Source organism: Lissotriton vulgaris, chromosome 8, assembly GCF_964263255.1.
Source record: "Lissotriton vulgaris chromosome 8, aLisVul1.2, whole genome shotgun sequence".
NCBI lineage: Eukaryota > Metazoa > Chordata > Amphibia > Caudata > Salamandridae > Lissotriton > Lissotriton vulgaris.
This window is the reverse complement of record NC_141696.1, coordinates 1428384641-1428411633: the sequence shown is the minus strand read 5'-3', so window position 1 is coordinate 1428411633 and position 26993 is coordinate 1428384641. Positions and strand designations below refer to the sequence as shown.

The 26993-nt window shown below is 42.7% G+C and overlaps 1 protein-coding gene across 1 annotated transcript in view; it reads right to left on the bottom strand.

The window, feature by feature from the left end:
• The window catches only part of LOC147698870 (uncharacterized), a 352061-nt gene that overhangs the window by 215965 nt on the left and 109103 nt on the right, over window positions 1-26993 (bottom strand). The window contains exons 7-8 of the mRNA XM_086935488.1: window positions 18691-18834; window positions 8965-9108 (exon numbers count right to left, since the gene is read on the bottom strand). Coding sequence (XP_086791614.1) covers window positions 8965-9108; window positions 18691-18834 — 288 coding nt within the window. The remainder of the gene's footprint in view (window positions 1-8964; window positions 9109-18690; window positions 18835-26993) is intronic.

Genomic DNA, 26993 nt, shown 5'->3' with positions numbered 1-26993 from the left:
ATTTTCGATTCTTTGATCTTGTGTGATGAATATTATACATTAGAGCGTATACCAATGATGTTATTTTCACCAACAGAGCTCCTTGAGAAAGGGCCAATGCCCGAAATGCATCGGAGCGTTTTCGTTTTTCACTACAAATGTGCACTGTTATCAACTAAATAAGGATATGAAATGAAATATTCGCCCAATAAAAACGCAATACAAATGAATTTGTTGAACTTATAATAACAATAAATAATCAAAGTACAACGGAGTCTGTCCTTTTGTGACGAACCCAAAGGTGTGCCCAACCGCAGGGACGCACTATCAACGTTTGTGCGCAAACCAAGCATCGTTCATTGAGCGTACTTGGACGGTTATGCTACCTGGTGGAGCACCCAATCTTTCACCAACTTCAAAAAACTCAGTAGAACTTTTCAGTAAACTCATCACTGTGAACCAAGCCATCTCTTTGTTCTTAAACATTTTGATGATGCCATCAAACTTTCTCTAGCAGTCTCATAAGACTAGAAACAGCCAATCTTTTGAACACAACATTTTTCATGATACAGTCTTACTTCAATAGCATTCTCTAGCAGAAACCCACCTTGACAAGGATAATGATTGATTCATCTACCATCCAATACTGAATCTATTCAACAATAGTTTTTTTATTAAAACAAGAACCAGGAATTGAGATGTAAAATGAATTTATTTGGAAGGGTAGCACCTTTCATAAAAATCTGTGTAATCTCTGGCCATCTAGAAAGTAGCAGGAACTTTTGCATGTCTTAGAATAAAAAGGCACCTCAGTGGTGCATGAGCATTCCCCTGTAAAGATCAACCAAATGGAGCCAAAAGAAAACCAAATTCAAGATAGCCCACAAATAATACCACCAACTCCAGAAAAAGATGAAAAGTAGTGTTTTGTCCGGTTGCATTGAAGCAGGCGCCATCCACCAGCAAAGGACGCTTCAACATCGTTGCACAGTTCTCCAGCCCCTCAGCCACCAAAAATGTCATCACTTCTTCACAGGAACTCTGTGACACTGGCAGACTACTTCCACCAAAAGTTCTCCACCATCTACAGAAACCTCAAACACCAAGCCACCGACATCCTCAACCATCTTGCTGCCATGAATGAGGAACACTATGACCACCTGCTCACCACCTGTGACCAGCTCACTAAGCAAGACACCACAGACGTTTTGAGCTCCGTCCACTCAGGAGGAACCATGGACCCCTGCCCACACCACATCTTCCAAACTCAGAAGTAAGATGATCAGCAGCAAGCTCACCGCCATATTTAACACATTCATCACCACAGTTGCGGTCCCCAAAGAAAAGAAACACACAGAAGTCACCCCTATTCAAGAAACTATCTGCCGACCCCAACAAACTCAAGAACTACTGCCCCATCTCTCTGCTGCCTTTTCCCATGAAAATCTAGGAGGAGGATATCAACCACGAACTCACAGAGCATCTAAAGAACAACAATCTTCTGGACACTTCCCAATCTGGATTCCGCACCAACCACAGCACCAACACTGCCCTGATTAAAATCATAGGCAACAACAGATTCCTCCCTGACCAAGGGAAAATTGCAGCCCTGATCCTCCTTGACCTCACCAAAGCATTACGCACAGTATCACACCACACCCTGATCCAAAGGCCTCACAATACTAGAATCCAAGGAGACGTTCTGAAGTGGATCACCTCCTTCCTCACAGAAAGAAACCAGAGAATCCGCCTTCCTCCCTTCAACTTTGAATCAAAAAACACCATCTGCAGCATCCCTCAAAGTTTGGCCCCCAGCTTTACACTGTCAAACACCTACATGACTTCCCTGGCTAAAGTTGTCACATTGCATGGACTAAACATCTTATCCTATGATGATGCTATCCAGCTCATCCTCTCGCTATCAGAAGACCCTCTGACACATTAACCAACTTCTGCAGGTGCATGAAGAGCATCGCCGACTGGACAAGAAACAACTGGCTAAAATTCAAAACAGATGAGACAGAAAAGCTGATCTTCGGGCGCAACACCTCCCCATGGAGCAACGCCTGTTGGCACCCCCAAAACTAGGACCCTCACCCACACCGACCAGCCACCCCTTCAACCTCTGCATCATACTAGACAGCAATCTCTCCTTGAAAAACAGATCAACCCTGCATCGTCCATCTGCTTACTCACTCTCCACATGCTACTCACGATCTTCAAGTGGTTCCCCATCGACACCAGATGGACCATCACTCAAGCCCTTGTCAGCAGCCAATTGGACTACTGCAATGCGCTCTACATAGGAATCACCTCACACCTCCTCAAGAGACTGCAAAATATCCAGAACACAGCAGCCAGGCTCATCCTTGACCTCTCTAAAATAACCCACATCACCCCCAACCTCAATGAGCTCCACGGCCTTCCCATTCAGAAGTGATGACAGTTCAAGATGCTGATCTACACCTTCAAAAGCCCTTGACCACTAAGGACCAGTTGACATCAACCACTGACTGAACTTCCCCCTTCCATCCAGACACCTGTACTCCCCATCCCTATGCCTCGTCCACGCACCCTCGTTCGCCGCAGCAACAGTGTAAAACGATCTTTCTCCTACCTCACAGCAAAGTCCTGGAATGACCTTCTACTTCACCTACGGATCTCATCCTCCCTGCTGAAATTCAGAAAAATACTCAAGACCTTTCTGTTCAACTGAGCCCCTCCTGCAGCAGCACTTGGATTCCCTCACAGGTGATTAGCAACACTATATCAATGCAGATTGATTGATTGAACTAATAACTTGTCTGAGTCTAGAGTCTTGCCTACTTTTATGGTTTATAGGCAGTATAAATTATCTTAGGGGGAACCTTTTTGAAGGCAAAACTAATGCTACTTCCCATATATTTTAAGTGCAAGTATACAGACGATCAGTTGCCTCCCAGGCATCTAATGTGTAGATGCTGTAGTAGTCAAATCCGGCAATCACATTCATATTGCAAATTAGGATGAAAATTACTTTTCCCATGGGCAAAAATCTGCTTTGACATTTGTGAATCTTGGTACCCTTTTCCTGACCAAAGAGCTTCCCATTTATTCCATTGATGGTCCCTTTTCCTTTCCAGGATGGGAGATACATATTGCTCCCCAAACCTGAACTTGGCACTTCAGCGATCCACATTATTGTCTTTTAACGTGTCTACTGTATTGATACGTTTTTTTATCATTCCATCAATTTTGTGGGTGAACCTGGTTTCAAAATAATTGTCAAAGTGGTTAACTTTTCCCAAATAAACTCTGGCATAGGCTTCCATTGCAGCCCCAGAACACTTTACTCTCTACATTCTATCAAAAGATGAGACTTTTCTGTGTTCCTCAGTAAATATGGATGCACAATGAGAATGGTTATGGAGCTATATGATTCACCTAACTCTAGCATTCCACGATCAACATAGAAAGTGAACTTATCTTCTGGAACATTATTTCTCATAGATGATTCAGATCCAGGACAATGTTTACATGAACCTAATTTCTGCAACCAGACTGGACCAGACACATATTTTTAACGGCTGTGCTGGCTCCAGTTGTAGCCAAAAGACATTGAATACAGCATCACAAACAAAGTGAGTTCATTGCCATTATAATAGAATGCACGGACACCAGTGACAACAGCTCCTTCCAATTTTCATGTTCCTATCGAAGCTGAGATGACAACGATCAAATAATACAAAGTTGGTGCTGTTTCAGAGTCTACTAACATAGCACGCTCTGAAACATTTCAGAGGCATTTTGCTAGCATGCTTATATTGTGATTAACCATAAGGGAAGACCAAGTGTAGTTGGATTGCTATTTAATGCCCCTTCCCAATGTATTGTCTTCATAGCTAATAAAAAAGTCATAAAAGTTTGTTAAGGAAAGAAGCTTGATTAGGATAAATAATGCAAATAGACTTGGCAACTAAGTATGATTTAATGGCATTGATATTTAGACCTTCTATTGCTAAAGAACCTTGGGGCATATTATCAATGGGGTTTATCTCCGCTTTTTTGGCTTTAAAAGCCAAGAAAGCGGAGATAAAATTATCTCCCTATTACCTAGCTGTCGCTAACACCAGTTAGCGACAGCTAGTAGGAGATAGCGACCGTCTTGGGCCCCACTTTGCATGTCAGTGATATTTATCACTAATGACATGCAAAGTGGGCGTGCCAAGATACAACGCAATTTCCTATGCACACACAAATCAATTAAGGTACAAATTGTATTATAAACAGACATCAATAAATTTCATCCTAGAAAATAAATGTTTCCGCTTCTTTTGTTTGAGCAATATTCTGCTGTTTTATTGCCCAAAAATCTTTTCGCCAGCCGACACGTGTTTCGTCAGAGTACAGATTGCTCTGACTCTTCAGGGCTTTCTTGCAATGATGGCGAATATTGTAGTCCCACTTAACCGGTGATAATTCCAACCCGGTAAGGGTATCATGTACGTTCAATGGTTGTAATAGATCCTCTCACGAATCTTCGAAATCTTTAGTAAGGACGCAGTCACAATATTCAAAGTTACGTGCTCCAATGAGGGCGAGGGAATCCTCTCCTACTGTGTAGGCGTTGCTATAAAAGGATCCGTATGTCCCTGGACCTTAAGCAGTGTTCAGCCACGAATCCGGCGGTCTGCCTCTCCAGTCTTCTCGATTACCAATATTACCAGTCTCTAGGCGTGCCAAGATGTTAGAGACTGAAAACAGTCGCTAACATCGCTATCTCCTATTACTAACTTTTGGAGATATTCGCGCTAAGCGCAAATATCTCCAAGAGCTAACACCTGCCCTGAGCAGTTCTTAGCAATGTTATCCAATGGGAGGTGGATAACATGGCTAAGAGCATTAGCTCGGTAATGCATGAATATCGCTGACTTTTCAGCAATATTCATGCATTGCAGCGATTTTTATCGCATTTGCGATAAACCTTGGTAATACCAAGGTTTATTTGCGGTTAAAATCGCCGCAGTTCAGCGGTAAATTTTTGTCTCTAACCAACCACACTGGCACAATCTGATCTAAGGACTGAGAATACTACATAGATTGAAAAATAACTATCTGCTACAGTCATCCACTCTCATAGAAGGGTATCTAGCTGCCAACAAAATAACCATTACCTATAAAGGAAGTTCACATGATGAGAGAGCTGCAATGTCCAGGAAATAAGCCTTGGGAACTGAAGGTCTGAGTGGAGCAATTCGTCTCTGGGACAATAGAATCTCTATTGCTGGAAGGAGGTGAGGCGTTTCAGAACTGATTTGTAGCAGGTCAGAGCACCACAGTTTCCTGACCCATGCCAGGGATATCAGAATGAGACAAGTAATGTGGAACCAGAACTTCTGAAGAACTCCCTGAACTAATGATGATGTTAGCAGAAAACATAATGTAGTTTGTCCATCAACAGAGGATGTAGTGAGCAGAGTATGTAGTACATTCCATTCTGTCTCCTAATGGATTGGTCAGTCATTGGCTTACCCAAATGAGAACCCAATAGCCCACTACTTCTTAGCTTAAGTCTCAACCATGTCCATTAGACAGGGGCCACTAGTCCCCATCCATACATGCCTTCACAGAACCAGAAATAAGTCCAATAACCTAGCTAAAGAACCAGCCACATTCAGATTAGTCTACATGCCCTGCTCTGACAGAGCCATTACATCCTGCATCAACTCCTTGAATCTTTAAAGACTATGATTTCCCCCTAATGTGTGAGTATATCTGGCTAACAAACATACCATGCTGGAAGTCTTCAAGGCAAGTCTAGCCGCAGAAATTATTCAGTCATTTTAAACATTGGAACTGTAAGAGTCAGTGCTTAGATTGCCTTTGTGAATGGCTACACTGTTGGGGTACACGTTTTCGATGAATAGGAAAAGCTGGAAAGAATGTCACCCACAACCATGACAGCTCTGAAAAAAGTATTTGAGTCCTTGGGTCAAAATGGGGCCTTGTTTGGGTCAGTCCCTGGACCATTTAAGACCCCCTCCATTTGTCCTGAGTCATTTAATATCTGTCAGATATAGGGGTGTCAAGGCACTACACAATATTCTACTGGTGGGAGACTCATTATTTAGCATTTTGCTTCTAGGTGTAGCAGAGAATTCGGTGGCGAATATTGCTAACATATCACCCTGGAAATCAGCTTGCTGAGCTGAGAGGCCAGGTGGAGAAAAACTAAACTCATTTACGGAATCAGTTTTGAAGACAACAATGAGTGTTCCTTTGATCTCATGAACTTTTTGTGAAAGGGAGAGTGATGTATGTGATCTCCATAAAAAATGCATGCATTCTTTGCTCACACTCGAGGCACTAGACAGGGTTGTCCTCTGTCCCCCTTGCTGTTCGCGCTGAGCATCGAGCCGCTGGCGGTGGCGGTGCGGGAGCATGACGGGATCCGAGGTTTGCCATTCGCGGGGGAACAGCATAAGATTTCGCTCTTCGCGGACGATGTCTTGTTCTCTATTACTGATCCGGAGAGCTCGCTGCATTGCATTAGGGAGGTCTTGTTGGAATTTGAGGGCGTGGCAGGCTTTAAGGTCAACTATAGCAAGTCACACATCCTGAATCTTACCCTGTCGCAGGTCGAGAGGGATCGGGTGCGGCCGCTGGTTCCGTTGGCCTGGGCCACAGGTTCGATTGTCTACCTGGGGGTCCATCTGACTCAGACGGTGAGCGGGCTGTTCCAGGCCAATTTCCCATCTTTGATGGCGAAATCCCGGGCGGAATTGGACAGGTGGAAGCCAAAATTTCTGCCATGGCTGGGCAGAATCAATGCCGTGAAGATGGTCCTCCTCCCTAAATTCTTATATTTGTTCCAAGCATTGCCTATCCCTATGGACAGCGATTTCTTTCGGCGGCTCAAGACTTATTTATTGCGTTTCGTGTGGCAAGGGGGTCAGGCACGGGTCTCCTATGCGGTTCTCCGTCGACCGAGATCAGAGGGTGGGGTTGGGCTCCCTGACCTGCAGTTATATTACAAAGCGGCGCAACTGAGAGTATTGGTAGAGTGGTCGCAACAAACCTCCGAGAAACATTGGCTCCATATGGATCGATGCGTTGCCGGCAGGTCAATCTGGGACCTAGCCTGGAAACCAAAGAAGGACCGTCCTCTCAACGCATATATCAGCACTCCTACAAGCACGGTGTTGAAGGTATGGGACTCACTAGCGGGGGACGACCGTTGGACCACGTTCCCTTCACCGTTTACGCCCTTGCATTACAACCCAGCTTTCCCACCGGCACTTCATGAAGGGCCGTTTGCGGTGTGGAGGGAGGGGGGGTGTCGGGCGTTGACCCATTTGTTCCACGGCCTAGACACCCTCACTTTTGCTAACTGTATGAAAGATTATGGGGTCCCCCAGACTGAACAATTCCGGCATGTTCAGCTGCTTCACTGGGCTACGTCACCTGGAGTGGTGGAAGCGGCTACGAGACCGCCGACGCCGTTTGAAGCCTTTATATTACGGACGTCTGCCATGAAGGGGGCCATTTCCTTCATATACCAGTTGTTGCTTCAATCGGCAATAGCTCCTCGACCTCGTTATATGGGGCAATGGGAAGAAATGCTGGGGCGAGATATCTCGGATGTGGAATGGTCGGCGCTATGGCGTGACCTGACGACCTTTAACCATTCCTTGCACTTGAGGGAAGCCCACCTCAAGACGGTCATGCAATGGTATATGTGCCCGACTAGGCTTCACCGCATTTTCCCGGAGACCTCAGATAAGTGCTGGAGGGGTTGCGGACTTCTGGGAGACTTCCGCCATATCTGGTGGGACTGCCCGGTGATCCGTCCGTACTGGGAGGAAATCCTCTCCCACATGAAGGACATATTGACTTATCCCACTGATGATTCTATGGCCTGTGTCCTGCTAGGGCTGCGTGACCCTGGCCTCGTTTATCAGACCAGGGCAGATAAAAAGATTTTGTGGCTATGCCTCGGCGCTGCGAAGCTCACACTGGCTGCGGCCTGGAAAAAGAAGGATGCCCCGGCGGTGTCACTGTGGCATGCGCGACTGTGGAGGTTGCTCAGTTTGGAGAGAGTGGCGGACATCTTCCTAGGCCAGTATAAGAATTTCCAATATCAGTGGGGTCCTCTGGTTAACTTTCTTTCTAAGGGGTTACCCTCGGCGGTATGTCCGGCTTCTTTGAGGTCGATGCACCTCTTTCAAGTGTAATGTGGATGTGGACTGAGTGTTGAGTGAATGGCGTCACCACCGGGGGGGAGGGAGGGGGTGGGATAGGGATGTTGGTTGTTTTGGTCTTTTGGGCTGTGGAGGTTCCACGAACTGATTATCTGCACCGCCTGTGTGGAACTTGGAGGATTGGGGTCCGGCATATTGCAGCACTGGTTATCTTAGCTGGACTGACCTAATGATAAGCTTGTAGAACACTTTGTACAGTGGTCCTAATTGATATGTTGTCTCGCGCCTGGACTGGATATGCTTATAATATGGTTTGGGACACTGCTGATGTGCGAACAATGATTTTACCTTGATCTTGAGTACTGTGCGGTTCCTCCGCAGCCCTTTGTTTATTCTCCTATGCAAATCAAAATAAAAATTTTACAAAAAATGCATGCAATCTCTCAGGTAGCCCAGGTTAGACATTTATTTAGGGCATGATTCACAAGGTGTAGAACCTGAAAATCTTGAAGAATACATCCTGAACAACGTAGAATACCATGACAAACATAAAGGACAGGCGAACACCGTCAGCTTTAAATCCTGTGTCAATGAGGGCGCAAACAGACAGGAACTGATGTCACTGGCTCTTTAGCCTCATGTTATAATGGTGCTCATTTTCAATATGGGGCCCGTAGAATGCTACAGACAGTGTCATTTGGCATTGGTGAATCTCTTGGATACCGTCACAATATCTGCATTTGGTAACGTGTTGTAACAAAAGTCTTAGAAGCAGTGGTCATATGACCTGACATTAAGTTATTACCGTGAGCCTTGGAGTAGTAGCACCAGATCACATTGGGGATGCTTGAGTCGAAGCAGCAGCCTTTGGAGAGGCACTCCTTTTCTGAGATACCGCCATGGCCACAATCTGTCCGCTCTTTAGGTCCAAGGACACATTGTTGTTTATCTATTTAGTGCAGAGAAAACATAGCATGTGTCAGCATCATTAGGAGCACATCAACAGCCACTAGTGATACCTGATGTAAGTTAGTATCAATTTCGCTTTACACCAAAATACCTGATGTTATAAACATGGCGTTCTCATGTTGTCGCAAGAAGAAGGGTACAAAAGGCACAAATGCATAGGATAATGATTGCAAGTGGAGTGACACCAGGAAGTTGATTTAGTAGCATCCATGAAGCTGAAAATTGAACATCTTTCTTCTATTTTTATAAACTTTATACACAGGACAGAAAAATATGCAACAAAACAGTTGTGTTAGAAATTGCTCATTGATGTGTAATTTCTTAAGGAAACTTTAGAGCTTATATATAGTATTTTCACTTAGGGACTGATTTACAAAGATATTTTCCATATTTCAGCCTTTCATAAACAGGCATAGAAAAGCAATCCTTAGATTGGCATGAGTCAGGGAAAAACTGTTGTAATAATCACCTTGGCATGGCACATCCCTGTTGTTTCAAGACCCAATTAAGGCCATATTCAATCCCTGAGGCACTTTTTTCCTACTGATTGTCTGACCCCTTCTCCCCAACTCTCCCTAGTGAAATCGTTGACACCGTTCTTTTGGAAAGAGTGGTTCTCTCTTCCCGTGCTTGTTTGAAAATCTCCATTTTTGCCCAAAGACCTCAAACCTGGATACCCTATAAGCTCCTTGCCTGAATGCTCTTGTTCTCTTCCTCTGTGAGCTGTCTTATGTGCTGAAATTGTTGTTCCTGAGAGAGAAAAGGCAGAAAGAGAAGTTTTAACAGACCTTTTAAGGATTCCATACCAAGCTGACTGAAAATGAAACAAAGACTAAGAAAAGTGCAATAGCTGACATTTGTTCATTGCTTTGTGTTCAATTAACATTTAGAATTTTATATTTTACTGTTCAGTACTGAGTATTGAGAAAGAGACTCAGTGATTCAGAGCAAATTTCAAGCAAGGAGATTCTCTACTAGACCAGAGCGGTAAATTCCGTTCCGCTCGCGGAATTTGAGGTATTTTGGTAATTTTGCGTTCCGCGGGGAAACGCGAAACTGCCCAAAATTCTGCATTCTGTGACTTCGCGAACTTTTTTGCATGTTCGCGTTCTCAAATGCGTGTTCGCAAGACATTTCCCCGAGCACTTAAACAGCGATTGAGAACAGTAAAAAAGCATCACGAACAAGCAATTCCACGTGTTCATGGAATTTCTGCGTGTTCGCCGAGATTTTCTACTGTTTCACGGAGATTAGCATAACGCGATTACGCAAATTCCGCCCACGCCTAATCTTTAATACAATAACCAAATACTTCAAATTTATCTAAGTCCTTTATTAATTGTGTCTCAAATGTTCTTGCCCTATAAACTGTGCTTACAAAGGTTTTATAAGGCATTATAGAGATAATAATAGATTATGTTCTGAGCATCATGTTCTTCTACTTATGTTCTGTGTAGCCATCATAGAATTTCTGGTCTGTATGATTCTCGTTAGACTGAAATGTTTTAGTGGTTTTGACCTTCCAGTCGTAATCCTTTATTTTTTTGGTATGGTCCTGACGGTTGTGTATTTAAATGTGCTCATTAATTTGTGAGCTGGCTATCAATACATTTGTCACCTTGCTTCTTACCCCTCACTATGACCAACAAGGTCCATTGGAGGACCAATACCACTGAGGGTAATTCAGGATCAGATTAGTGTGACAAAACCTAATTATTGTTACACAAAAATGTGTTTGGGTCTAGAATAAAAACATCTGCTGCACCACTAGATTTTTCTTGGACTGATAGAACAGTGCCATCTGCAATTACGACAAATGACACCTTGACATGGTTGACCTATGTTTATCCCTAAAAAGTAGGGCCCAAAGCATTTCTATATTTTTGATCCAAAGGGTTCAAGAGGGTGTTTTTGAAAAATCTCACGAGATATGATAGAACAGCCTATTTGTTTTTCTTGATGGCTAAAAATGGACCAGGGCCTAATTATGAACGTGGAGCCTACAGTTAGACTCAACTTGGCTTTAATGCTCTCAGGCAGCATCCAGAAATGGCAGCATTTTGATGATGCTTGGTTTGTGCACAAACGTTGTTAGTGCGTCCCTGCAGTTGGGCACACCTTTGGGTTCGTCACAAAAGGACAGACTCCGTTGTACTTTGATTATTTATTGTTATTATAAGTTCAACAAATTCATTTGTATTGCGTTTTTATTGGGCGAATATTTCATTTCATATCCTTATTTAGTTGATAACAGTGCACATCTGTAGTGAAAAACTAAAACGCTCCAATGCATTTCGGGCATTGGCCCTTTCTCAAGGAGCTCTGTTGGTGAAAATAACATCATTGGTATACGCTCTAATGTATAATATTCATCACACAAGATCAAAAAAGCGAAAATAACGAGGGAGCAGCATAAGCCACCCCATGAAGGGACACAGCATCAAAGTGAACGTCAACGCTACTTGTGACTCCATGAACCTCATTTACCTATTAAAGTGCCCATGTGGGAAGATCTACATAGGGAAAACTGAGAGAAAAAGAAAGATAAGACTTTAAAGAGCACAAATCTAACATACAGACAAAAAACGAACGATCCAGCATAGCCTTGCACTTCCATGAACAAAGACACAACATCGCTCAGTTAAAATTCATGGTATTGGAGTTGGTTGTGAAGAGTGAAGGTAGAGACAACAACAAATCTCTACTACAACGAGAGACAGCCTGGATTTATCGGTTACAATCTTTGAAACCATTCGGTCTTAATGACCGTATTGAACTTAGTTGTTATCTGTAAAAATCTATATGATACTAAAACGCATTACAAATTGTGTGGTTTGTTTGCATCAATTTTTGTTGTTCCAGTTTTGGTTTGCATCAGTATGTGTTCCCCATGCTTTTTGCACTCAGTGACACAACATTTTTACACACGTTTTTGTTTTCACCCCCTTTCATCTTTCCCTTGTAGACAGTGCATCCCCTGCACGTCTCCTATCATCCATGACTTAACCTATGGTAAGATGGCCGCCATTTTTTACTAATTTCACTAGTCCGCTTTCTATTTCCCGACACAACGAACTTTCCGGGCGCCTGTCAGGTTTAAATCCCCCACTGAACGCCGTAACACACCCACGTTCAGCTCACTTCAGCGTCTCAATTTGAGTCAGTCACGAGCGGAGATCCTTGAAACTTGTCGAGCTTCAAAGCCCAAGTAAGTTAAGGCGTGAGACCAAATCGAGTCACTTTGTTGACCTACCAAGGCTCAACGCAATATTTTTTAACCTCCGCCGTTTTTCCTCAACAGCGCAAACCTTTGAATGCCCCAACAGTGCTGCGATTAGGAAACACCCGGTATTTTTTTTGCTCTATGTTTTCATGAATTTTCAGTTTCTTAGTTATCTGACACGTTGCAATGCCACTATGCCATTTCATTGACCATCACCACACACGTTAAGCATGAACTCATTTAAAACACATCAACATAGTTTATACGTTTTGCACGTTATTTTCGATTCTTTGATCTTGTGTGATGAATATTATACATTAGAGCGTATACCAATGATGTTATTTTCACCAACAGAGCTCCTTGAGAAAGGGCCAATGCCCGAAATGCATCGGAGCGTTTTTGTTTTTCACTACAAATGTGCACTGTTATCAACTAAATAAGGATATGAAATGAAATATTCGCCCAATAAAAACGCAATACAAATGAATTTGTTGAACTTATATTAACAATAAATAATCAAAGTACAACGGAGTCTGTCCTTTTGTGACGAACCCGAAGGTGTGCCCAACCGCAGGGACGCACTATCAACGTTTGTGCGCAAACCAGGCATCATTCATTGAGCGTACTTGGACGGTTATGCTACCTGGTGGAGCACCCAATCTTTCACCAACTTCAAAAAACTCAGTAGAACTGTTCAGTAAACTCATCACTGTGCACCAAGCCATCTCTTTGTTCTTAAACATTTTGATGATGCCATCAAACTTTCTCTAGCAGTCTCATAAGACTAGAAACAGCCAATCTTTTGAACACAACATTTTTCATGATACAGTCTTACTTCAATAGCATTCTCTAGAAGAAACCCACCTTGACAAGGATAATGATTGATTCATCTACCATCCAATCCTGAATCTATTCAACAATATTTTTTTTTATTAAAACAAGAACCAGGAATTGAGATGTAAAATGAATTTATTTGGAAGGGTAGCACCTTTCATAAAAATCTGTGTAATCTCTGACCATCTATAATGTAGCAGGAACTTTTGCATGTCTTAGAATAAAAAGGCACCTCAGTGGTGCATGAGCATTCCCCTGTAAAGATCAACCAAATGGAGCCAAATGAAACCAAATTCAAGATAGCCCACAAATAATACCACCAACTCCAGAAAAAGATGAAAAGTAGTGTTTTGTCTGGTTGCATTGAAGCAGGCGCCATCCACCAGCAAAGGACGCTTCAACATCGTTGCACAGTTCTCCAGCCCCTCAGCCACCAAAAATGTCCTCACTTCTTCACAGGAACTCTGTGACACTGGCAGACTACTTCCACCAAAAGATCTCCACCATCTACAGAAACCTCAAACACCAAGCCACCGACATCCTCAACCATCTTGCTGCCATGAATGAGGAACACTATGACCACCTGCTCACCACCTGTGACCAGCTCACTAAGCAAGACACCACAGACGTTTTGAGCTCCGTCCACTCAGGAGGAACCATGGACCCCTGCCCACACCACATCTTCCAAACTCAGAAGTAAGATGATCAGCAGCAAGCTCACCGCCATATTTAACACATTCATCACCACAGTTGCGATCCCCAAAGAAATGAAACACACAGAAGTCACCCCTACTCAAGAAACTATCTGCCGACCCCAACAAACTCAAGAACTACTGCCCCATCTCTCTGCTGCCTTTTCCCATGAAAATCTAGGAGGAGGATATCAATCACGAACTCACAGAGCATCTAAAGAACAACAATCTTCTGGACACTTCCCAATCTGGATTCCGCACCAACCACAGCACCAACACTGCCCTGATTAAAATCATAGGCAACAACAGATTCCTCACTGACCAAGGGAAAATGGCAGCCCTGATCCTCCTTGACCTCACCAAAGCATTCAGCACAGTATCACACCACACCCTGATCCAAAGGCCTCACAATACTAGAATCCAAGGAGACGTCCTGAAGTGGATCACCTCCTTCCTCACAGAAAGAAACCAGAGAATCCGCCTTCCTCCATTCAACTTTGAATCAAAAAACACCATCTGCAGCATCCCTCAAAGTTTGGCCCCCAGCTTTACACTGTCAAACACCTACATGACTTCCCTGGCTAAAGTTGTCACATCGCATGGACTAAACAACTTATCCCATGATGATGCTATCCAGCTCATCCTCTCGCTATCAGAAGACCCTCTGACACATTAACCAACTTCTGCAGGTGCATGAAGAGCATCGCCGACTGGACAAGAAACAACTGGCTAAAATTCAAAACAGATGAGACAGAAAAGCTGATCTTCGGGCGCAACACTTCCCATGGAGCAACGCCTGTTGGCACCCCCAAAACTAGGACCCTCACCCACACCGACCAGCCACCCCTTCAACCTCTGCATCATACTAGACAGCAATCTCTCATTGAAAAACAGATCAACCCTGCATCGTCCATCTGCTTACTCACTCTCCACATGCTACTCACGATCTTCAAGTGGTTCCCCATCGACACCAGATGGACCATCACTCAATTCCTTGTCAGCAGCCAATTGGACTACTGCAATGCACTCTACATAGGAATCACCTCACACCTCCTCAAGAGACTGCAAAATATCCAGAACACAGCAGCCAGGCTCATCCTTGACCTCCCTAAAAGAACCCACATCACCCCCAACCTCAATAAGCTCCACGGCCTTCCCATTCAGAAGTGATGACAGTTCAAGGTGCTGATCTACACCTTCAAAAGCCCTTGACCACTAAGGACCAGTTGACATCAACCACTGACTGAACTTCCCCCTTCCATCCAGACACCTGTACTCCCCATCCCTATGCCTCGTCCACGCACCCTCGTTCGCCGCAGCAACAGTGTAAAACGATCTTTCTCCTACCTCACAGCAAAGTCCTGGAATGACCTTCTACTTCACCTACGGATCTCATCCTCCCTGCTGAAATTCAGAAAAATACTCAAGACCTTTCTGTTCAACTGAGCCCCTCCTCTTGCCTACTTTTATGGTTTATAGGCAGTATAAATTATCTTAGGGGGAACCTTTTTGAAGGCAAAACTAATGCTACTTCCCATATATTTTAAGTGCAAGTATACAGACGATCAGTTGCCTCCCAGGCATCTAATGTGTAGATGCTTTAGTAGTCAAATCCGGCAATCACATTCATATTGCAAATTAGGATGAAAATTACTTTTCCCATGGGCAAAAATCTGCTTTGACATTTGTGAATCTTGGTACCCTTTTCCTGACCAAAGAGCTTCCCATTTATTCCATTGATGGTCCCTTTTCCTTTCCAGGATGGGAGATACATATTGCTCCCCAAACCTGAACTTGGCACTTCAGCGATCCACATTATTGTCTTTTAACGTGTCTACTGTATTGATACGTTTTTTATCATTCCATCAATTTTGTGGGCGAACCTGGTTTCAAAATAATTGTCAAAGTGGTTAACTTTTCCCAAATAAACTCTGGCATAGGCTTCCATTGCAGCCCCAGAACACTTTACTCTCTACATTCTATCAAAAGATGAGACTGTTCTGTGTTCCTCAGTAAATATGGATGCACAATGAGAATGGTTATGGGGCTATATGATTCACCAAACTCTAGCATTCCACGATCAACATAGAAAGTGAACTTATCTTCTGGAACATTATTTCTCATAGATGATTCAGATCCAGGACATTGTTTACATGAACCTAATTTCTGCAACCAGACTGGACCAGACACATATTTTTAACGGCTGTGCTGGCTCCAGTTGTAGCCAAAAGACATTGAATACAGCATCACAAACAAAGTGAGTTCATTGCCATTATAATAGAATGCACGGACACCAATGACAACAGCTCCTTCCAATTTTCATGTTCCTATCGAAGTTGAGATGACAACGATCAAATATTACAAAGTTGGTGCTGTTTCAGAGTCTACTAACATAGCACGCTCTGAAACATTTCAGAGGCATTTTGCTAGCATGCTTATATTGTGATTAACCATAAGGGAAGACCAAGTGTAGTTGGATTGCTTTTTAATGCCCCTTCCCAATGTATTGTCTTCATAGCTAATAAAAAAGTCATAAAAGTTTGTTGAGGAAAGAAGCTTGATTAGGATAAATAATGCAAATAGACTTGGCAACTAAGTATAATTTAATGGCATTGATATTTAGACCCTCTATTGCTAAAGAACCTTGGGGCATATTATCAAGGGGGTTTATCTCCGCTTTTTTGGCTTTAAAAGCCAAGAAAGCGGAGATAAAATTATCTCCCTATTACCTAGCTGTCGCTAACACCAGTTAGCGACAGCTAGTAGGAGATAGCGACCATCTTGGGCCCCACTTTGCATGTCAGTGATATTTATCACTAATGACATGCAAAGTGGGCGTGCCAAGATGTTAGAGACTGAAAACAGTCGCTAACATCGCTATCTCCTATTTCCAACTTTTGGAGATATTCGCGCTAAGCGCAAATATCTCCAAGAGCTAACACCTGCCCTGAGCAGTTCTTAGCAATGTTATCCAATGGGAGGTGGATAACATGGCTAAGAGCATTAGCTCGGTAATGCATGAATATCGCTGACTTTTCAGCGATATTCATGCATTGCGGCGATTTTTATCGCATTTGCGATAAACCTTGGTAATACCAAGGTTTATTTGTGGTTAAAATCGCCGCCGTTCAGCAGTAAATTTTTGTCTCTAACCAACCACACTGGCACAATCTGATCTAAGGACTGAGAATACTACATAGATTGAAAAATAACTATCTGCTACAGTCATCCACTCTCATAGAAGGGTATCTAGCTGCCAACAAAATAACCATTACCTATAAAGGAAGTTCACATGATGAGAGAGCTGCAATTTCCAGGAAATAAGCCTTGGGAACTGAAGGTCTGAGTGGAGCAATTCGTCTCTGGGACAATAGAATCTCTATTGCTGGAAGGAGGTGAGGCGTTTCAGAACTGATTTGTAGCAGGTCAGAGCACCACAGTTTCCTGACCCATGCCAGGGATATCAGAATGAAACAAGTAATGTGGAACCAGAACTTCTGAAGAACTCCCTGAACTAATGATGATGTTAGCAGAAAACATAATGTAGTTTGTCCATCAACAGAGGATGTAGTGAGCAGAGTATGTAGTACATTCCATTCTGTCTCCTAATGGATTGGTCAGTCATTGGCTTACCCAAATGAGAACGCAATACCCCACTACTTCATAGCTTAAGTCTCAACCATGTCCATTAGACAGGGGCCAGGTAGTCCCCATCCATACATGCCTTCACAGAACCAGAAATAAGTCCAATAACCTAGCTAAAGAACCAGCCACATTCAGATTAGTCTACATGCCCTGCTCTGACAGAGCCATTACATCCTGCATCAACTCCTTGAATCTTTAAAGACTATGATTTCCCCCTAATGTGTGAGTATATCTGGCTAACAAACATATCATGCTGGAAGTCTTCAAGGCAAGTCTAGCCGCAGAAATTATTCAGTCATTTTAAACATTGGAACTGTAAGAGTCAGTGCTTAGATTGCCTTTGTGAATGGCTACACTGTTGGGGTACACGTTTTTGATGAATAGGAAAAGCTGGAAAGAATGTCACCCACAACCATGACAGCTCTGAAAAAAGTATTTGAGTCCTGGGGTCAAAATGGGGCCTTGTTTGGGTCAGCCCCTGGACCATTTAAGACCCCCTCCATTTGTCCTGAGTCATTTAATATCTGTCAGATATAGGGGTGTCAAGGCACTACACAATATTCTACTGGTGGGAGACTCATTATTTTGCATTTTGCTTCTAGGTGTAGCAGAGAATTCGGTGGCGAATATTGCTAACATATCACCCTGGAAATCAGCTTGCTGAGCTGAGAGGCCAGGTGGAGAAAAACAAAACTCATTTACGGAATCAGTTTTGAAGACAACAATGAGTGTTCCTTTGATCTCATGAACTTTTTGTGAAAGGGAGAGTGATGTATGTGATCTCCATAAAAAATGCATGCAATCTCTCAGGTAGCCCAGGTTAGACATTTATTTAGGGCATGATTCACAAGGTGTAGAACCTGAAAATCTTGGAGAATACATCCTGAACAACGTAGAATACCATGACAAACATAAAGGACAGGCGAACACCGTCAGCTTTAAATCCTGTGTCAATGAGGGCGCAAACAGACAGGAACTGATGTCACTGGCTCTTTAGCCTCATGTTATAATGGTGCTCATTTTCAATATGGGACCCGTAGAATGCTACAGACAGTGTCATTTGGCATTGGTGAATCTCTTGGATACCGTCACAATATCTGCATTTGGTAACGTGTTGTAACAAAAGTCTTAGAAGCAGTGGTCATATGACCTGACATTAAGTTATTACCGTGAGCCTTGGAGTAGTAGCACCAGATCACATTGGGGATGCTTGAGTCGAAGCAGCAGCCTTTGGAGAGGCACTCCTTTTCTGAGATACCGCCATGGCCACAATCTGTCCGCTCTTTAGGTCCAAGGGCACATTGTTGTTTATCTATTTAGTGCAGAGAAAACATAGCATGTGTCAGCATCATTAGGAGCACATCAACAGCCACTAGTGATACCTGATGTAAGTTAGTATCAATTTCGCTTTACACCAAAATACCTGATGTTATAAACATGGCGTTCTCATGTTGTCGCAAGAAGAAGGGTACAAAAGGCACAAATGCATAGGATAATGATTGCAAGTGGAGTGACACCAGGAAGTTGGTTTAGTAGCATCCATGAAGCTGAAAATTGAACGTCTTTCTTCTATTTTTATAAACTTTATACACAGGACAGAAAAATATGCAACAAAACAGTTGTGTTAGAAATTGCTCATTGATGTGTAATTTCTTAAGGAAACTTTAGAGCTTATATATAGTATTTTCACTTAGGGACTGATTTACAAAGATATTTTCCATATTTCAGCCTTTCATAAACAGGCATAGAAAAGCAATCCTTAGATTGGCATGAGTCAGGGAAAAACTGTTGTAATAATCACCTTGGCATGGCACATCCCTGTTGTTTCAAGACCCAATTAAGGCCATATTCAATCCCTGAGGCACTTTTTTCCTACTGATTGTCTGACCATTTCTCCCCAACTCTCCCTAGTGAAATCGTTGACACCGTTCTTTTGGAAAGAGTGGTTCTCTCTTCCCGTGCTTGTTTGAAAATCTCCATTTTTGCCCAAAGACCTCAAACCTGGATACCCTATAAGCTCCTTGCCTGAATGCTCTTGTTCTCTTCCTCTGTGAGCTGTCTCATGTGCTGAAATTGTTGTTCCTGAGAGAGAAAAGGCAGAAAGAGAAGTTTTAACAGACCTTTTAAGGATTCCATACCAAGCTAACTGAAAATGAAACAAAGACTAAGAAAAGTGCAATAGCTGACATTTGTTCATTGCTTTGTGTTCAATTAACATTTAGAATTTTATATTTTACTGTTCAGTACTGAGTATTGAGAAAGAGACTCAGTGATTCAGAGCAAATTTCAAGCAAGGAGATTCTCTACTAGACCAGAGCGGTAAATTCCGTTCCGCTCGCGGAATTTGAGGTATTTGGGTAATTTTGCGTTCCGCGGAGAACGCGAAACTGCCCAAAATTCTGCATTCTGTGACTTCGCGAACTTTTTTGCATGTTCGCGTTCTCAAATGCGTGTTCGCAAGACATTTCCCCCGAGCACTTAAACAGCGATTGAGAACAATAAAAAAGCATCACGAACAAGCAATTCCACGTGTTCGTGGAATTTCTGCGTGTTCGCCGAGATTTTCTACTGTTTCACGGAGATTAGCATAACGCGATTACGCAAATTCCGCCCACGCCTAATCTTTAATACAATAACCAAATACTTCAAATTTATCTAAGTTCTTTATTAATTGTGTCTCAAATGTTCTTGCCCTATAAACTGTGCTTACAAAGGTTTTATAAGGCATTATAGAGATAATAATAGATTATGTTCTGAGCATCAGGTTCTACTACTTATGTTCTGTGTAGCCATCATAGAATTTCTGGTCTGTATGATTCTCGTTAGACTGAACTTTTTTAGTGGTTTTGACCTTCCAGTCGTAATCCTTTATTTTTTTGGTATGGTCCTGACGGTTGTGTATTTAAATGTGCTCATTAATTTGTGAGCTGGCTATCAATACATTTGTCACCTTGCTTCTTACCCCTCACTATGACCAACAAGGTCCATTGGAGGACCAATACCACTGAGGGTAATTCAGGATCAGATTAGTGTGACAAAACCTAATTATTGTTACACAAAAATGTGTTTGGGTCTAGAATAAAAACATCTGCTGCACCACTAGATTTTTCTTGGACTGATAGAACAGTGCCATCTGCAATTACGACAAATGACACCTTGACATGGTTGACCTATGTTTATCCCTAAAAAGTAGGGCCCAAAGCATTTCTATATTTTTGATCCAAAGGGTTCAAGAGGGTGTTTTTGAAAAATCTCACGAGATATGATGGAACAGCCTATTTGTTTTTCTTGATGGCTCAAAATGGACCAGGGCCTAATTATGAATGTGGAGCCTACAGTTAGACTCAACTGGGCTTTAATGCTCTCAGGCAGCATCCAGAAATGGCAGCATTTTGATGATGCTTGGTTTGTGCACAAACGTTGTTAGTGCGTCCCTGCAGTTGGGCACACCTTTGGGTTCGTCACAAAAGGACAGACTCCGTTGTACTTTGATTATTTATTGTTATTATAAGTTCAACAAATTCATTTGTATTGCGTTTTTATTGGGCGAATATTTCATTTCATATCCTTATTTAGTTGATAACAGTGCACATTTGTAGTGAAAAACTAAAACGCTCCGATGCATTTCGGGCATTGGCCCTTTCTCAAGGAGCTCTGTTGGTGAAAATAACATCATTGGTATACGCTCTAATGTATAATATTCATCACACAAGATCAAAAAAGCGAAAATAACGAGGGAGCAGCATAAGCCACCCCATGAGGGGACACAGAATCAAAGTGAACGTCAACGCTACATGTGACTCCATGAACCTCATTTACCTATTAAAGTGCCCATGTGGGAAGATCTACATAGGGAAAACTGAGAGAAAAATAAAGATAAGACTCAAAGAGCACAAATCTAACATACAGACAAAAAACGAACGATCCAGCATAGCCTTGCACTTCCATGAACAAAGACACAACATCGCTCAGTTAAAATTCATGGTATTGGAGTTGGTTGTGAAGAGTGAAGGTAGAGACAACAACAAATCTCTACTACAACAAGAGACAGCCTGGATTTATCGGTTACAATCTTTGAAACCATTCGGTCTTAATGACCGTATTGAACTTAGTTGTTATCTGTAAAAATCTATATGATACTGAAACGCATTACAAATTGTGTGGTTTGTTTGCATCAATTTTTGTTGTTCCAGTTTTGGTTTGCATCAGTATGTGTTCCCCATGCTTTTTGCACTCAGTGACACAACATTTTTACACACGTTTTTGTTTTCACCCCCTTTCATCTTTCCCTTGTAGACAGTGCATCCCCTGCACGTCTCCTATCATCCATGACTTAACCTATGGTAAGATGGCCGCCATCTTTTACTAATTTCACTAGTCCGCTTTCTATTTCCCGACACAACAAACCTTTCCGGGCGCCTGTCAGGTTTAAATCCCCGACTGAACGCCGTAACACACCCACGTTCAGCTCACTTCAGCGTCTCAATTTGAGTCAGTCACGAGCGGAGATCCTTGAAACTTGTCGAGCTTCAAAGCCCAAGTAAGTTAAGGCGTGAGACCAAATCGAGTCACTTTGTTGACCTACCAAGGCTCAACGCAATATTTTTTAACCTCCGCCGTTTTTCCTTAACAGCGCAAACCTTTGAATGCCCCAACAGTGCTGCGATTAGGAAACACCCGGTATTTTTTTTGCTCTATGTTTTCATGAATTTTCAGTTTCTTAGTTATCTGACACGTTGCAATGCCACTTCATTGACCATCACCACACACGTTAAGCATGAACTCATTTAAAACACATCGACATAGTTTATACGTTTTGCACGTTATTTTCGATTCATTGATCTTGTGTGATGAATATTATACATTAGAGCGTATACCAATGATGTTATTTTCACCAACAGAGCTCCTTGAGAAAGGGCCAAAGCCCGAAATGCATCGGAGCGTTTTCGTTTTTCACTACAAATGTGCACTGTTATCAACTAAATAAGGATATGAAATGAAATATTCGCCCAATAAAAACGCAATACAAATGAATTTGTTGAACTTATAATAACAATAAATAATCAAAGTACAACGGAGTCTGTCCTTTTGTGACGAACCCAAAGGTGTGCCCAACCGCAGGGACGCACTATCAACGTTTGTGCGCAAACCAAGCATGATTCATTGAGCGTACTTGGACGGTTATGCTACCTGGTGGAGCACCCAATCTTTCACCAACTTCAAAAAACTCAGTAGAACTTTTCAGTAAACTCATCGCTGTGCACCAAGCCATCTCTTTGTTCTTAAACATTTTGATGATGCCATCAAACTTTCTCTCGCAGTCTCATAAGACTAGAAACAGCCAATCTTTTGAACACAACATTTTTCATGATACAGTCTTACTTCAATAGCATTCTCTAGAAGAAACCCACCTTGACAAGGATAATGATTGATTCATCTACCATCCAATCCTGAATCTATTCAACAATAGTTTTTTTATTAAAACAAGAACCAGGAATTGAGATGTAAAATGAATTTATTTGGAAGGGTAGCACCTTTCATAAAAATCTGTGTAATCTCTGACCATCTAGAAAGTAGCAGGAACTTTTGCATGTCTTAGAATAAAAAGGCACCTCAGTGGTGCATGAGCATTCCCCTGTAAAGATCAACCAAATGGAGCCAAATGAAACCAAATTCAAGATAGCCCACAAATAATACCACCAACTCCAGAAAAAGATGAAAAGTAGTGTTTTGTCCGGTTGCATTGAAGCAGGCGCCATCCACCAGCAAAGGACGCTTCAACATCGTTGCACAGTTCTCCAGCCCCTCAGCCACCAAAAATGTCATCACTTCTTCACAGGAACTCTGTGACACTGGCAGACTACTTCCACCAAAAGATCTCCACCATCTACAGAAACCTCAAACACCAAGCCACCGACATCCTCAACCATCTTGCTGCCATGAATGAGGAACACTATGACCACCTGCTCACCACCTGTGACCAGCTCACTAAGCAAGACACCACAGACGTTTTGAGCTCCGACCACTCAGGAGGAACCATGGACCCCTGCCCACACCACATCTTCCAAACTCAGAAGTAAGATGATCAGCAGCAAGCTCACCGCCATATTTAACACATTCATCACCACAGTTGCGGTCCCCAAAGAAATGAAACACACAGAAGTCACCCCTACTCAAGAAACTATCTGCCGACCCCAACAAACTCAAGAACTACTGCCCCATCTCTCTGCAGCCTTTTCCCATGAAAATCTAGGAGGAGGATATCAACCACGAACTCACAGAGCATCTAAAGAACAACAATCTTCTGGACACTTCCCAATCTGGATTCCGCACCAACCACAGCACCAACACTGCCCTGATTAAAATCATAGGCAACATCAGATTCCTCCCTGACCAAGGGAAAATGGCAGCCCTGATCCTCCTTGACCTCACCAAAGCATTCAGCACAGTATCACACCACACCCTGATCCAAAGGCCTCACAATACTAGAATCCAAGGAGACGTCCTGAAGTGGATCACCTCCTTCCTCACAGAAAGAAACCAGAGAATCCGCCTTCCTCCCTTCAACTTTGAATCAAAAAACACCATCTGCAGCATCCCTCAAAGTTTGGCCCCCAGCTTTACACTGTCAAACACCTACATGACTTCCCTGGCTAAAGTTGTCACATCGCATGGACTAAACATCTTATCCTATGATGATGCTATCCAGCTCATCCTCTCGCTATCAGAAGACCCTCTGACACATTAACCAACTTCTGCAGGTGCATGAAGAGCATCGCCGACTGGACACGAAACAATTGGCTAAAATTCAAAACAGATGAGACAGAAAAGCTGATCTTCGGGCGCAACACCTCCCCATGGAGCAACGCCTATTGGCACCCACAAAACTAGGACCCTCACCCACACCGACCAGCCACCCCTTCAACCTCTGCATCATACTAGACAGCAATCTCTCATTGAAAAACAGATCAACCCTGCATCGTCCATCTGCTTACTCACTCTCCACATGCTACTCACGATCTTCAAGTGGTTCCCCATCGACACCAGATGGACCATCACTCAATTCCTTGTCAGCAGCCACTTGGACTACTGCAATGCACTCTACATAGGAATCACCTCACACCTCCTCAAGAGACTGCAAAATATCCAGAACACAGCAGCCAGGCTCATCCTTGACCTCTCTAAAAGAACCCACATCACCCCCAACCTCAATGAGCTCCACGGCCTTCCCATTCAGAAGTGATGACAGTTCAAGATGCTGATCTACACCTTCAAAAGCCCTTGACCACTAAGGACCAGTTGACATCAACCACTGACTGAACTTCCCCCTTCCATCCAGACACCTGTACTCCCCATCCCTATGCCTCGTCCACGCACCCTCGTTCGCCGCAGCAACAGTGTAAAACGATCTTTCTCCTACCTCACAGCAAAGTCCTGGAATGACCTTCTACTTCACCTACGGATCTCATCCTCCCTGCTGAAATTCAGAAAAATACTCAAGACCTTTCTGTTCAACTGAGCCCCTCCTCTTGCCTACTTTTATGGTTTATAGGCAGTATAAATTATCTTAGGGGGAACCTTTTTGAAGGCAAAACTAATGCTACTTCCCATATATTTTAAGTGCAAGTATACAGACAATCAGTTGCCTCCCAGGCATCTAATGTGTAGATGCTGTAGTAGTCAAATCCGGCAATCACATTCATATTGCAAATTAGGATGAAAATTACTTTTCCCATGGGCAAAAATCAGCTTTGACATTTGTGAATCTTGGTACCCTTTTCCTGACCAAAGAGCTTCCCATTTATTCCATTGATGGTCCCTTTTCCTTTCCAGGATGGGAGATACATATTGCTCCCCAAACCTGAACTTGGCACTTCAGCGATCCACATTATTGTCTTTTAACGTGTCTACTGTATTGATACGTTTTTTATCATTCCATCAATTTTGTGGGCGAACCTGGTTTCAAAATAATTGTCAAAGTGGTTAACTTTTCCCAAATAAACTCTGGCATAGGCTTCCATTGCAGCCCCAGAACACTTTACTCTCTACATCCTATCAAAAGATGAGACTGTTCTGTGTTCCTCAGTAAATATGGATGCACAATGAGAATGGTTATGGGGCTATATGATTCACCAAACTCTAGCATTCCACGATCAACATAGAAAGTGAACTTATCTTCTGGAACATTATTTCTCATAGATGATTCAGATCCAGGACATTGTTTACATGAACCTAATTTCTGCAACCAGACTGGACCAGACACATATTTTTAACGGCTGTGCTGGCTCCAGTTGTAGCCAAAAGACATTGAATACAGCATCACAAACAAAGTGAGTTCATTGCCATTATAATAGAATGCACGGACACCAGTGACAACAGCTCCTTCCAATTTTCATGTTCCTATCGAAGCTGAGATGACAACGATCAAATAATACAAAGTTGGTGCTGTTTCAGAGTCTACTAACATAGCACGCTCTGAAACATTTCAGAGGCATTTTGCTAGCATGCTTATATTGTGATTAACCATAAGGGAAGACCAAGTGTAGTTGGATTGCTTTTTAATGCCCCTTCCCAATGTATTGTCTTCATAGCTAATAAAAAAGTCATAAAAGTTTGTTAAGGAAAGAAGCTTGATTAGGATAAATAATGCAAATAGACTTGGCAACTAAGTATGATTTAATGGCATTGATATTTAGACCTTCTATTGCTAAAGAACCTTGGGGCATATTATCAATGGGGTTTATCTCCGCTTTTTTGGCTTTAAAAGCCAAGAAAGCGGAGATAAAATTATCTCCCTATTACCTAGCTGTCGCTAACAGCAGTTAGCGACAGCTAGTAGGAGATAGCGACCATCTTGGGCCCCACTTTGCATGTCAGTGATATTTATCACTAATGACATGCAAAGTGGGCGTGCCAAGATGTTAGAGACTGAAAACAGTCGCTAACATCGCTATCTCCTATTACCAACTTTTGGAGATATTCGCGCTAAGCGCAAATATCTCCAAGAGCTAACACCTGCCCTGAGCAGTTCTTAGCAATGTTATCCAATGGGAGGTGGATAACATGGCTAAGAGCATTAGCTCGGTAATGCATGAATATCGCTGACTTTTCAGCGATATTCATGCATTGCGGCGATTTTTATCGCATTTGCGATAAACCTTGGTAATACCAAGGTTTATTTGCGGTTAAAATCGCCGCAGTTCAGCGGTAAATTTTTGTCTCTAACCAACCACACTGGCACAATCTGATCTAAGGACTGAGAATACTACATAGATTGAAAAATAACTATCTGCTACAGTCATCCACTCTCATAGAAGGGTATCTAGCTGCCAACAAAATAACCATTACCTATAAAGGAAGTTCACATGATGAGAGAGCTGCAATTTCCAGGAAATAAGCCTTGGGAAATGAAGGTCTGAGTGGAGCAATTCGTCTCTGGGACAATAGAATCTCTATTGCTGGAAGGAGGTG